Raw genomic sequence first — 14,336 nt, forward strand, 5'->3', positions numbered from 1 at the left:
TTTAAATTTTACTTATACTTCCTTATACTTTACTTTCTTTTAGTTTCTTTTACTTTCTTTTGCTTTCTTTTACTTTACTTTATTTGTTTATTCTATTTTCTTAATGCTTGAAATAAAATAGTTATAAAATCGGAGCTGGCAGGAGAGTCAAACAGTGAGGAGGTTGGGGAGGAGCTTGGGCGAGTCCTGGAGGCTGGAGAAGGCTCGGAAGAGGCAGAGACGGGGCCGAGGCCGTCTGGCACTTCTCAGCTGCTTTTGGGAGCTAGACAGCCGTGAGGCAGAGGAACAGCTGGAGCCTGTTCTCAGTGTGCACATGCGCAGAGCTGACAGAAGACAAGAACAGCTAAGAAATCAGGGTCAACTTGGGAGTAAAGCCACAGGTGGACGGTGAATGGCCCCTCCCATAGGAAATAAAAGAAGAGGGAAAGGGGAGTGGGCTTTTGCAGGAAACAATTCATTCGTTCGTTTCAGGAGTGTGAAGATCTGTCCGTGAATCCCAGAGACTCTGTGCCAAGCCTTTCCTTGCACAGCACCTCGTTTGGAAAATATTTACAAGGCAGCTTTCCAAGCTAGATAAGCTCTGTGGTCGTAAATTCACCTTTGAAAGACTGTTTGCCAGGCCTTTTGCTGAAGGCGAATGAGGGGAATTCACATTCGTTTAATAAAAGGGGTTTTGTCGGGACTAGTAATCTGCTTCATGCTTTTTGGGGAAGCCTAGGTCAGAACAACCAGATCCAATCATGTGATGCCGCAATAACTGCATCATTTAGTGACCAAAATTCCACCGATCATCCAAGCCCCACCCTTTTCATGGATTTGGGCAGTGTTGGGATATGGGGATGAGGGGAAGGCCTTGGATCGTGATGTTGGGCCCACCGACTTGTCCCTCTCAATCTTCCTTTCTGAATGCCACTGGAAAGAAGTGATCTCCAACAGGGCTGTTTAATTTCAGATGAAAATTCTTATCCTATGGCTGAAACTTCATAAGTTTGTATCCCTTAAAGAGCAGCGTTGAGATGAGCAGGTTGACTGAAAATAAAGGATAAAGAGGAACTGGTGTACTTCAAGACATGGGGAAGATTTTATGATTGGCTAGAGAAAGAAATTTAGAAAAGAAAGTAAGGGGAAGATACAGAACCCAGAAGACACACTATTAAATGGAAAAAGGGGAGTGGGGCAAGAGGGAGAAAACAGAAAAGAAAGAACTAAATATACAAGTGTATATTCAAGAGTGAGATATAAAGGGGAAAAACCATAGTTAGGATAGATTAGTGAAGGAAAGGAGTAAGAAATTATATTAAATCATATTTGGGTTTGCGGAAATACCATCCCAAGAAAACATAAATTGAGAGCTGAAAGAGACACCCATAACAACAGAAAAAGAAAGGAAGAGAGGAGGAGAGGAAGAAAGAGGGAAGGAGAGGAGGTGAAAGGAAGAGAAAAAGAAGGAGAGAGGGTAGGAAGGGGAAGAGGAAGAGTAGGAGTAGGGGAGAGGTAAGGGAAAAAGGAAGGGAAAGGAGAGGAGGAAGGAAGGAAGTAGAGAAGGGAGGGCCGGAGGGAGAAAAGGAAAAGAAAATAAGATGGTGTTAAAACAGGCAGATGGAATGGTAAACAAAGCAAGTCAAACTGTATATTATAACCTTTTAAATGGAATAACAAGTGTACAAGAATGACAGGCCCAAAATCACACAACCGGCTTTCATGACTAAGGAGGGACTAGAACTCCCTGTCTCCTGGTGATAGGCCCAAACTCAACCAGATGGCTTTTATGCCTAAAGTGGGACTAGAACTCCCTGTCTCCTGGTGATTGGCATAAAGTCACCCAGCTGGTTTTCATGATTAAGGCTAGACATGCACGCAACAATCTCCTGCTTTCTAGCTTGGGACCTTAACCATTAGACTAAACACGCTCTCTCAAACTGGACTGCAGGCAGATTGATAAAAAAGATTTACCAAAGAATCCTTTATGACAGGGGTCCCCAACATTTCCAGCTTGGTGGCCTGGCCTAGCGCAAGAAGGGGAGGTGTGAGTGGCAGGCGCATGCATGCACACACAGTTTATTTGTGCAAGCGGCCCGCACAGCGCATAGGTCTCCTCTCGCACATGGAACTTTGCACATGAGCAGATATTGCTTGTGCTAGCATGCAAAGCTCCACTTGTGTGGGGACAAGCGTCCTCCACTCGCATGAGTGGAGCTTCGCGCATAAGCAGTGGGGATCCCTGCCTTATAAAACTACTGCTGTTTGATGTGGCTGCCAGTGGCCAGTGGAGCTGGCAGCAGATTCGGACAGTGAGGAGGTTGGGGAGGAACATGGGCCAGTCCTGGAGTCTGGGGAAGGCTCTGATGAGGGCTCTGTGTCAGAGGCAGAGAGGGGGCCGTGGCCGTCTGACAGTTATCAGCTGCCTTCAGAGTCAGACATCAGTGAGGCAGACGAACAGCTGGAGCCTGTTCCCAGTGTGCGCATGCGCAGAGATGCCAGACAAAGGGAACAGCTAAAGAACAGGGGTCGACTTAGGAACAAGGCCACAGGTGGACGATGAATGGCCCCTCCCAGAGGAAATAAAAGAGGAGCGAAAGGGGAGTGGAGTTTGCAGGAGACAATGAGTTCGCTTAATTGGTTTGTGACTCTCCGAGACTCCTTGCCAAATTTTGCAGATCTCGGCCTGGCAGCTCTCCAAGCCGGATAAGGTCTGTGACTGTAAATCCTCCCTTGAAAGACTATGCTGGATGTGAATGAGCAGAACTCACAGTCAATTAATAAAAGGGCCTTTTTGTCGGGACAAAGAGTTTGCTTCACGCTCTCGGGAAGCCTAGCTGAAAACAAAACTACTTGGTTTGTGTGACGCACCCACGTCCTAGCAGCACCGAGCAAACCCATTCAACAGGCCCCATGCGCGAACGCAGGCCGAACCGAGAGAGAGGTGCCCCCAGTCACGCGCTCACAATGTATATCTTCGAGACAGAAATATACATCCTCTTTGAGGGAAAAAAAAAAAACCAAGAGAAGCAAAAGCGCTAGAAAGCCCAGTCTAGCCAATTACATACTCGTACCCTCCTGCGAACTCGGGTTCGGCTCGGCCGAGGAGGTGGGCAATGAAGTCGGTCTCGCAGCAGACGTGAATGTGGTGCTCGTGAGGGCAGCAGCGCAGGCCCTCGTAAAGGGTGGCGCAGTAGCCTTTCTCTTTGCTGCAGTCCAGCTCGCCGATCAGGATGGTGTAAGCCCGCAAGACTTTGTTTTTGCAGTCGGTGCAAAACCTGGTTTAAAAATAAAAGGGAATTATAGTATGTTTTTTTTTTTAAATTAAAAAGAGAGAGAGAAGGCTCGATAGAAAAGACATTTTTAACGGGGCGGAACTACTTGATAGAAAGTCATTCGCCAGATTCAGTTTTAATGGGGATCCCTAACTGGATGTACAGGCAGTCCTTGACTTGCAGCCATTTTGTTTAGTGACCGCCTGAAGTTACAACGGCACTGAAAAATAGCATCTGCAAAATGCTGACATTGAGTTTGACAGGGGTGTCAAACTCAATTTCATTGAGGGCAGCATCAGGGTTGTGTTTGAGGTTGGAGGGCCGGGGTGGGTATGGCCAGCTTGACGTCACTCGTGTCGGGGGCGCCTGAGGTGGCCCAAGCGCTCTGCCAACGAAAAGGGGCTCCCGAGCTCCGTTTTCGGCTCCAAAAGCCTCCTGCAGTCCTCTGCCATCAAAAGTGGAGCTTGGGAGTGCCGCCTGTGGCCTTCCCAAGCTCTGTTTTCAGCTGCGACAGCCTCCTGCAGCCCTCTGACAGCAAAAACAGAGCTCCATAGGACCACACGTGGCCCTCCTGAGCTCCGTTTTCGCTGGCAGAGGCACTGTGGGCCTTCGCTGTTTCCAGAGCAGCCCCACGGGCCAAATCCAAGTACTGAATCCGGCCCACGGGCCTTGAGATTGACACCCCTGACGTAGACTTATATACTGCCCCAATAGTGCTTTACAGCATTTTTTTCAGTGGTTTACAATGTCAGCATATTTCCCCCAACAATCTGGGTAAAACCATCTCATTTTACTGACCTCGGAAGGATGGAGTCAACAACCTTGAGCCCGTCAAGATCGAACTCCACACTGCGGGCAGAGTTAGACTGCAATGTTGCATTTGTAACCACTGTGCCACCAGGTGATTTACCCCGGTGACCTGGTGACTCAACAGGGACTTAGGATCATTTTTTCACACAACCCCTGCAGCATCCCTGTGATCGCTTGATCAAAGATGTGACGCTTGGCAACTGACTCGCATTTATGACGGCTGCAGTGTCCTAGGGTCATGTAACTTTCTGACTAGCAAAATCAATAGGCAAGCCAGATTCGCTTAACCATATTAGCTAACGTAAACAAGAGCAGTGATTCACTTAACAACTATGGCAAGAAAGGTTGTAAAATTGGGGCAAAACTCGCTTAATAACTATCTTGCACAGCAATGGACATTTTGGGTTCTATTGCGGTCAGACGTCAAGGACTACCTGTAATCAGCAGTTAGGTACAATGGGAGAGAATTTAGAAGGTAATATTGATTTCAACCCTCGTTCTTTAGTATTTAGTATTTTTTTCCTTCCACGAGATGCTGCGCGTTTATTTAAGTAATGATAAACCATGGGGACAATTAATATAAGTATTAATGTGTAAGAGTTTTGTAATGATTGACAATTACTTCTCAAATTGATAGAACTTCGCACAGCTCTGTTTTTACTAATCAATTTTTAGTATTTCAGATTTTCCTATTTCCGTTTCAAAAGTTCATGCGTGTTTATTTTAGATAACAATAAACCATGGTGACAATCAATATAAACATCAGTGCTTAAGAGTTCTGTAACAATTGACAATTGCGTCTCAAAATGAAAGAGAGAATTGGGACTTACTAGTGTTTTCACTTACTGTATTTTCCTTTTTATAATATGTGCATTTATTTTATATCAGGATAGTTTGCTGACATCAATATAACTATTAATGCTTAGAGTTTTGTAGTGATGGACAATTACATCTCAAAACCATTTAATGAATTTAGTAGTAAATATTCATTAGATTACAGTATGTAATCTATGAAATAGTGAATTTTAAGCAGTGAGCATATTCTTTATTTACTCATATTTTATTTTCCGTCCACTGTGGTTCTTTTCGCTTTTTCTTCCTTTTTGTTTGTTTGTTCAATTACTTATTTGATTCTTTAAATGTTTAAAAGGAGGAGGGGAAAGGGATCGGGAAGAGAGGGAGGAAAGGAAAGGAAAGGAAAGGAAAGGAAAAACATACACACTGCATACTTTTTCTGGCTTTAAAACACAGACATACACACACACACACACAAAACAGGCACCTCTTGTGGTGTCCAACCCAAAATGGTGAATCAAGTACAGGTAGTCCTCAACTTACAACAGTTCATTTAATGACCGTTCGACGTTACAATGGCAATGAAAGAAGTGACTTATGACCATTTTTACCCTTACAACCATTGTAGAATCCTCTTGGTCACGGGATCAAAATCCAGATGATTGGCAACTGGCTCATATTTATGACGGTTGCAGTGTCCCCGGGGGCGTGTGATCTACTTTTGTGACTTTCTGACAAAGTCCACCGGGAAGTCAGATACATTTAACAACCGTGTTACTAACTTAACAGCTGCAGCGATTCACTTAACAACTGTGGCAAGAAAGGTCGTCAAGTGGGGGGGGGGAACTCACTTAACAAATGTCTCACTTAGCAAGAGAATTTTGGGACTCTGTTGTGGCTGTTAAGTCGAGGACTACCTGGAAAGGGGTTTGTAGATTCATGGGTTGCTGCCACAGATTAAAAGCTTCTGTGTTGTTGTTCAGTTGGCTGTGTTGTGGCCGTCAGTGGCCAGCAGAGCTGGCAGCAGATTCGGACAGAGAGGAGGTTGGGGAGGAAGATGGGCCAGTCCTGGAGTCTGGGGAAGGCTCTGAGGAGGGCTCTGTGTCGGAGGCAGAGAGAGGGCCAGGGCCATATGCCGGTTATCAGCTGCCTTCAGAGTCAGACATCAGTGAGGCAGAGAAACAGCTGGAGCCTGTTTCCAGTGTGCCCATGCAGGGAACAGCTAAAGAACAGGGGTCGACTTGGGAGTAAGGCCACAGGTGGAGGATGAATGGCCCCTCCCAGAGGAAATAAAAGAGGAGCCAAAGGGGAGTGGAGTTTGCAGGAGACAATTAGTTCGATTAATTGGTTTGTGACTCTCCGAGACTCCTTGCCAGGTTTTGCACACATTGTCCTGTCAGCTCTCCAAGCCAGATAAGGTCTGTGACTGTAAATCCTCCCTTGAAAGACTTTGCTGGATGTGAATGAGCAGAATTCACAGTAAATTAATAAAAAGGGGTTTTTGTCGGGACCAGGAGTTTGCTTCATTCTCTCGGGAAGCCTCGGTCAGAACAGGCTGAGTTGTGGCCGAATCTTCACAACCCCAAGAACCATAGGACACCATTGTCCTCCACTGTCTCCTGGACTTTGTCCAAATTCACGTTTGTTGCGTCGATGACCCCCTCTCACCATCTCATCCTCTGTGGTCCCCAGAGGATGAGATGGTCAGAGGGTGTCATCCACACAGCATACTTTCCATCTTTCCCCTCATCAGGGTCTTCTCCAAGGAGTCCTTTCTTCTCATTTGGTAGCCAAAATATTTGATCTCCAGGATCTGCCCTTCTGAAGAACAGTCAGGGTGGATTTCCTTAAAAGCTTCTGCAACTGGATTCGGCTCCTTTGAATCCACACCCCAGTGTCACCTTTGATGCACCTGCACTGACCACACGGGGTAAAATGCAGAGGAGGAAGAGAAGGGGGTTCCCAACCCCAGCCACTCACCTATGTTTTCGGAGGTAAGCTTCTAGTGTTTCTAACAGACAGTTAGAATCAATTAAGACTACTTCATCTCGACATTCCTGCGACATGAGTTCCCATATATCCATCCAGCAACCTCTGAAGAGGAGTAAAAAAAAAAGAATATTTATTTATTTAGGGAATGTATATGGTCATCCACCTCACCCGAGTAATTCTATGTGGCTTTCAATATATAAAAAATAGATAGATAGATAGATAGATAGATAGATAGATAGATAGATAGATAGATAGATAGATAGATAGATAGATGATAGATAGATGATAGATAGATAGATAGATAGATAGATAGATAGATAGATAGATAGATAGATCAGTGAGAACAATTAATCAGTGGAACAGCTTGCCTCCAGAAACACTGGAAGTCTTTAAGAAGATGTTGGATAGCCATTTGTCTGAAACAGTATAGGGTTTCCTGCCTAGGCAGGGGGTTGGACTAGAAGACCTCCAAGGTACCTTCCAACTCTGTTATTGTATTGTATTATATATAGATATAATCTGTAAAGGTAAAGGTTCCCCTTGCACATATGTGCTAGTCGTTCCCGACTCTAGGGGGCGCTGCTCATCTCCATTTCAAAGCCGAAGAGCCAACGCTGTCCGAAGACGTCTCCGTGGTCATGTGGCCGGCATGACTAAATACCGAAGGCGCACGGAAAGCTATTCCCTTCCCAACAAAGGTGGTTCCTATTTTTCTACTTGCATTTTTTACCTGCTTTCAAACTTCTAGGTTGGCAGAAGCTGGGACAAGTAACGGGAGCTCACTCTGTTTGCGGCGCTAGGGATTTGAACCGCCAAACTGCTGACCTTTCTGATTGACAAGCTCAGCGTCTTAGTCGCTGAGCCACCTAGCCCTCGCCTTATTCATTTAGAGACAGTTCGAAGTTACAACGCACTGAAAAAAGGAACTTATGACCATTTTCAGGTGACCATTGCAGCCTCTCCATGGTCACATGATCACAATTCAACGGACACGTCTTTTTGACAGTTTGCAGGATCTCGGGGCTATGGGATTTACCTTTTGCGACTTTCTGGCAAGCAAAGTCCATGGGCCAGCCAGATTCACTTTAACAGCCGTGTTACTAACTCAGGGGTCAGCAAACTCCGGCTCTGGAGCCGCATGTGGCTCTTTCCTCCCTCTGCTGCGGCTCCGTCACCGGTCGGCGCCATATGTTTGAGAGGAGCTTCCCGGGGTGGGGGGGTGGGGCGAAGAGAAGCACAGTGCGCCAGGAGAAGACTCTATGGCAAGGGGAGGGTTTTCCAGTTGTCTCCACAATTGATAGCGCTTTTGGTTATGACAGGTAGAGGAAAAAGGACGCCGCGCTAGGAGGAGACTCTATGGTGGGGGAACTGAACTTCCGGTCAGCTCTAGAATTGAACAGGGGGGCTTCCGGTTAGGGCAGGGGTATCCAAACTTGGGAACTTTAAGACTTGTGGACTTTAACTCCCAGAATTCCCCAGATGGCTGGCTGGGGGATTCTGGGAGTTGAAGTCCACAAGTCTTAAAGTTCCCAAGTTTGGACACCCCTGGGTTAGGGCCTTTGTGACTCCCGGTGTTTTCTTTTCGGTAGGAAACGGGTCCAAATGGCTCTTTGAGTGTTTAAGTTTGCCGACCCCTGTACTAACTGAACAACTGTAGCGATTCACTTAATAGCGGTGGCGAGAAAAAGGTGGTAAAAATGGAGCAAAACTCACTTAACAGCGGTCTCACTTAGCAACAGAAACCTTGGGCTCAATTGGGAGCGTAAGTCGAGGACTCCCTATACTCTGAAACCCCTGTCACAACTGTAAAAGTTTTGAGACTCCCAAGTTTGAGACTTGGGAGTCTCAAACCCAGTTGCCAGCTTTCCAGCCAACCAACCCAGCATCTTCACCCACAGCGCCGCCGCGCCACCCTATTTAAGAAACAAACAATTCAATATTTTCTGGTATGGTTTTACCTGCTGGCTCCCTGGAAAGGTCCATAGTAGAAAGTGATCCTACATTTGGTCTCCTTCCTGTCTTCTTCGCTAGATCTCTTATCTGCACCTAACTTCTCTGTGCTCGGGGTGCTACCGTTCCCTTCGCTAGGGTATACAGCATTAAAAGAAGAATTCAGAGGTATTAGGTTAAAGGTAAAGGTTCCCCTCGCACATATGTGCTAGTCGTTCCCGACTCTAGGGGGCGGTGCTCATCTCCGTTTCAAAGCCGAAGAGCCAGCGCCGTCCAAAGACGTCTCCGTGGTCATGTGGCTGGCATGATTCAACACCGAAGGCGCACGGAACGCTGTTACCTTCCCACCAAAGGTGGTCCCTATTTTTTCTACTTGCATTTTTTTACGTGCTTTCGAACTGCTAGGTTGGCAGAAGCTGGGACAAGTCATGGGAGCTCACTCCGTAAGGCGGCGCTAGGGATTTGAACCGCTGCACTGCCAACCTTTCTGATCGACAAGCTCAGCGTCTTAGCCACTGAGACACCCTTTGCAGGTATTGCCACTACGTAAATGGACGTCTTATTTTTGTGAATTCTTAAGCCCCCCTTCATAGATGCATCTTTCAAACCTTCACAAAACAGAAAATGGATTATGTGTCCCAAGAGTGGAACAACGAAGCCTCTATCTGTGGTTATTCTGCTAAACCTGGGGGGGCGCGAGGCTCCGTAAAGGGGGGCGCGAAGGCTCCCTTTCCATCTGGGTGCAACGGCGGCGGCATGGGCAAGGCATAATATATCCCGCCTGGAAGTGGCAGCACTTCGGACTGTGGATTTTCATTGGAGCCGCGGGCTGGAGCTGTGCAAGAAGCCTGCTCGGGCGGGGGTGGGAGGGAGGGAAGCATGGCTGTCCCAGGCTTCCCTCCCTTCCCCCCCCCCCCCCAGCCCAAGCAGACTTTTTGCACAGCTCCAGCCCGCGGCTCTGATGAGTCTCTGAGCAGTCCCCAGCGCTGCCACTTCAAGCCGGGATATATTCTGCCATGCCCTCGGCGGCGTCTTTATGCAGGTAGCTCGCCTCCCCGCCAGCAGCTCCACCGCCAGCATTCTGTCTGGAAGCGGAAGCGCAACAGCCGCTGTTGGGGAAGGGACAAAGGGGCGGCGGTCGCCCGATCTTGCCACCGCCACCCCTTCGCCCCTGGTAACGGCGACTGTTGTGCTGCTGCTTCCAGCTGGGATGCTGGAGGAGCTGCTGGCAGGGAGGGAGGGAAGAAAGGGAGGAGGGAGTAAGGATAGACAAGCAAGAGGGAAAGAGAAAAGAAGGCAAGCAGGCAGGAAGGAGGCAGAAGGAAGGAGGGAAGAATGGAACTGGAAGGGAGGCAGGGAAGGAGGGAGGGAGAAAGGAAGGATAGGAGGATAGGGAAAGAGGAAAGAAGGCAGGCAGGCAGGGGGAAAGAGGAAGGAGGGAACTGGAAGGGAGGCAGGAAGGAAGGGAAGGAGGAAGGGAGGGTGGAAGGAAGGATAGACAAGCAAGAGGGAAAGAGAAAAGAAGGCAAGCAGGCAGGAAGGAGGCAGAAGGAAGGAGGGAAGAATGGAACTGGAAGGGAGGCAGGGAAGGAGGGAGGGAGAAAGGAAGGATAGGAGGATAGGGAAAGAGGAAAGAAGGCAGGCAGGCAGGGGGAAAGAGGAAGGAGGGAACTGGAAGGGAGGCAGGAAGGAAGGGAAGGAGGAAGGGAGGGTGGAAGGAAGGATAGACAAGCAAGAGGGAAAGAGGAAAGAAGGCAAGCAGGCAGGAAGGAGGCAGAAGGAAGGAGGGAAGAATGGAACTGGAAGGGAGGCAGGGAAGGAGGGAGGGAGAAAGGAAGGATAGGAGGATAGGGAAAGAGGAAAGAAGGCAGGCAGGCAGGGGGAAAGAGGAAGGAGGGAACTGGAAGGGAGGCAGGAAGGAAGGGAAGGAGGAAGGGAGGGTGGAAGGAAGGATAGACAAGCAAGAGGGAAAGAGGAAAGAAGGCAAGCAGGCAGGAAGGAGGCAGAAGGAAGGAGGGAAGAATGGAACTGGAAGGGAGGCAGGGAAGGAGGGAGGGAGAAAGGAAGGATAGGAGGATAGGGAAAGAGGAAAGAAGGCAGGCAGGCAGGGGGAAAGAGGAAGGAGGGAACTGGAAGGGAGGCAGGGAGGGAGGGAAGAAAGGGAGGAGGGAGTAAGGATAGACAAGCAAGAGGGAAAGAGAAAAGAAGGCAAGCAGGCAGGAAGGAGGCAGAAGGAAGGAGGGAAGAATGGAACTGGAAGGGAGGCAGGGAAGGAGGGAGGGAGAAAGGAAGGATAGGAGGATAGGGAAAGAGGAAAGAAGGCAGGCAGGCAGGGGGAAAGAGGAAGGAGGGAACTGGAAGGGAGGCAGGAAGGAAGGGAAGGAGGAAGGGAGGGTGGAAGGAAGGATAGACAAGCAAGAGGGAAAGAGAAAAGAAGGCAAGCAGGCAGGAAGGAGGCAGAAGGAAGGAGGGAAGAATGGAACTGGAAGGGAGGCAGGGAAGGAGGGAGGGAGAAAGGAAGGATAGGAGGATAGGGAAAGAGGAAAGAAGGCAGGCAGGCAGGGGGAAAGAGGAAGGAGGGAACTGGAAGGGAGGCAGGAAGGAAGGGAAGGAGGAAGGGAGGGTGGAAGGAAGGATAGACAAGCAAGAGGGAAAGAGGAAAGAAGGCAAGCAGGCAGGAAGGAGGCAGAAGGAAGGAGGGAAGAATGGAACTGGAAGGGAGGCAGGGAAGGAGGGAGGGAGAAAGGAAGGATAGGAGGATAGGGAAAGAGGAAAGAAGGCAGGCAGGCAGGGGGAAAGAGGAAGGAGGGAACTGGAAGGGAGGCAGGAAGGAAGGGAAGGAGGAAGGGAGGGTGGAAGGAAGGATAGACAAGCAAGAGGGAAAGAGGAAAGAAGGCAAGCAGGCAGGAAGGAGGCAGAAGGAAGGAGGGAAGAATGGAACTGGAAGGGAGGCAGGGAAGGAGGGAGGGAGAAAGGAAGGATAGGAGGATAGGGAAAGAGGAAAGAAGGCAGGCAGGCAGGGGGAAAGAGGAAGGAGGGAACTGGAAGGGAGGCAGGGAGGGAGGGAAGAAAGGGAGGAGGGAGTAAGGATAGACAAGCAAGAGGGAAAGAGAAAAGAAGGCAAGCAGGCAGGAAGGAGGCAGAAGGAAGGAGGGAAGAATGGAACTGGAAGGGAGGCAGGGAAGGAGGGAGGGAGAAAGGAAGGATAGGAGGATAGGGAAAGAGGAAAGAAGGCAGGCAGGCAGGGGGAAAGAGGAAGGAGGGAACTGGAAGGGAGGCAGGAAGGAAGGGAAGGAGGAAGGGAGGGTGGAAGGAAGGATAGACAAGCAAGAGGGAAAGAGAAAAGAAGGCAAGCAGGCAGGAAGGAGGCAGAAGGAAGGAGGGAAGAATGGAACTGGAAGGGAGGCAGGGAAGGAGGGAGGGAGAAAGGAAGGATAGGAGGATAGGGAAAGAGGAAAGAAGGCAGGCAGGCAGGGGGAAAGAGGAAGGAGGGAACTGGAAGGGAGGCAGGAAGGAAGGGAAGGAGGAAGGGAGGGTGGAAGGAAGGATAGACAAGCAAGAGGGAAAGAGGAAAGAAAGCATGTGACTACGGTGGGAGACGAGGAAAGACCGGTGTGCTATGTTATGCAGAGGTGTACTTATAACAATTTTATAGACAAATTATACTATTTACAGTCGTGCGGGGGGGGGGGGGGGGGCGAAATGTTTTCTTCTTCCTAGGGGGGGCATGACAGAAAATAATTGAGAAGCACTGTGCTAAACTAATCAACAAAAGGAAAAAAAAGGGAGGAGCTGAAGAACCTCCTTGGATGAAAAGTGAAACGTCTTCAAAGAAAAAAAACAAAACAAAAAGTCCAATTGCCTCTTTGGGACAAAAAACATCAAAGGAGCCACACAGGCTTTGAACAGACGCGTACTCATGGACGCCCGCAGCGCGCGCATGTGTTCAAGCGCCTCTGCAATGCTCCAGCTGCTCTGCGGAGCGTCACGCAGGCACTGTACGAGCCATGCGCCTGCGCAGAAGCCTTTAAACTCCGGTAAGGAGCTCGGGCAGGCGGTCGGGCCCTCTGGAGCACCGTACTGGAACGATATCCGGTGTTCCAGGCTGGTTCCGGTATGCCTGTACTGGGGCGCACCGCCTGCAACCCACCACTGATATATATGTATGTTGCATTTGTGCTGATAAATAAATAAAGGGAGACTAGTATAGATTTATTTCAAGCTATTTAGCTCTCATCAGCTAGCCATACCGTTACTGGGAATCGAACCTGGTCTGTTTTTATATGTTAGACAGTTGTATTAGCCTTTAAGCCACAAGCTCAGGCTCCTTATCAGCTGAGCCAAGGAAATAAGTGTTATGTCAAAGCACCTGGTATGCCCAAATATGGGAGGGAGCATACTGCTTCCCAGGTTCAAATCCCAGTAAGGGTATGGCTAGCTGATGAGAGCTAAATAGCTTGAAATAGCTCTATACTAGTCTCCCTTTATTTAATCATCAGCACAAATGTAACACAAAAATGGTTTTCTGCCTGGAAGGCTCCTAGGGGTGGAGCTGAAAGGCAAAAGGGAAGCAGTATGCTCCCTCCCATATTTGGGTATACCAGGTGCTTTGACATAATACTTACTTATAAATATATACATATACATATACATATACATATACATACATATATACATACATACATAGCTGTGTGTGTCTGTGTTTGTGTTCCAGCATAACTCTGGAACACCTTAAGTAATGCCAAGCAAACTTGGTACACAGATGACTTACTCTCTGGAGAAAAATACTGTGGGGGTAAGACATCTCTAAAACTCCTCGGTGTGTGCGTTCTGTTAAGATACAGCCTGTTGTGCCTTAAAATGGCTTCTACTGTACTGCCGTAAAATGGCTTCCACTATACAGGGTAGTGGAGTTGCCATGGTAACGGCTTCACAGTACTCCACAAGGGGGGCTCCCTGTGGTAAGGGGGAAAATCCAACATTAGAAATTACGTTGGACCCGGATATTTTCCCCCTATAAATAAACATCCGGGCAATGCTGGGTTATCAGATAATTGAAAGAATAAAAACAAAAATCATATAGGCCTGGAAATTTGGTAACCAATCAACAGCCCCATAAGCGTGAATTATAATGCTTAAAAACTTCCCTCCTTGCAACTGGTTAAAATTCAGTTTCCACTAAAAGAGACTGAATGGAAAAGTCAGAGTTTGCTGTAAACAGGTAGTCCTGGACTTACGATGGTTCACTGAGTGACCGTTCAAAGTTACAATGGCACGGAAAAAACTGGCGTGACTGTTTTTCACACTTAACGACTGTGAAAGCATCCCCATGGTCACAGCGTCCAAATTCAGACGCTTGGCAAATGCCTCATATTTATGACGGCAGCACTGTTTCCAGGGTCAAGTGATCCCCTTTTTCGACCTTCTGACAAACCAAGTCAATGGGGAAGCCGGATTCACTTAACAACCGTGTTACCAACTAAACAACTGCCGCAATTCACTTAACAACTGTGGCGAGAAAGGTCATAAGATGGG

At 48.3% G+C, this 14,336-nt stretch overlaps 1 protein-coding gene across 8 annotated transcripts in view; it reads right to left on the reverse strand.

The window, feature by feature from the left end:
• GGNBP2 (gametogenetin binding protein 2) overlaps window positions 1-14,336 on the reverse strand; it is a 77,005-nt gene that overhangs the window by 25,652 nt on the left and 37,017 nt on the right. For 6 of the 8 annotated variants that reach the window (XM_081945414.1, XM_081945412.1, XM_081945413.1 and 3 more), the window contains 2 exons: window positions 6,840-6,953; window positions 3,048-3,257 (listed from right to left, as the gene is read on the reverse strand). In XM_081945414.1, coding sequence (XP_081801540.1) covers window positions 3,048-3,257; window positions 6,840-6,953 — 324 coding nt within the window. The remainder of the gene's footprint in view (window positions 1-3,047; window positions 3,258-6,839; window positions 6,954-14,336) is intronic. The other 2 variants (XM_081945419.1, XM_081945417.1) reach the window with 1 other exon arrangement.

Source organism: Natrix helvetica, assembly GCF_964273705.1.
Source record: "Natrix helvetica genome assembly, chromosome: 2".
NCBI lineage: Eukaryota > Metazoa > Chordata > Lepidosauria > Squamata > Natricidae > Natrix > Natrix helvetica.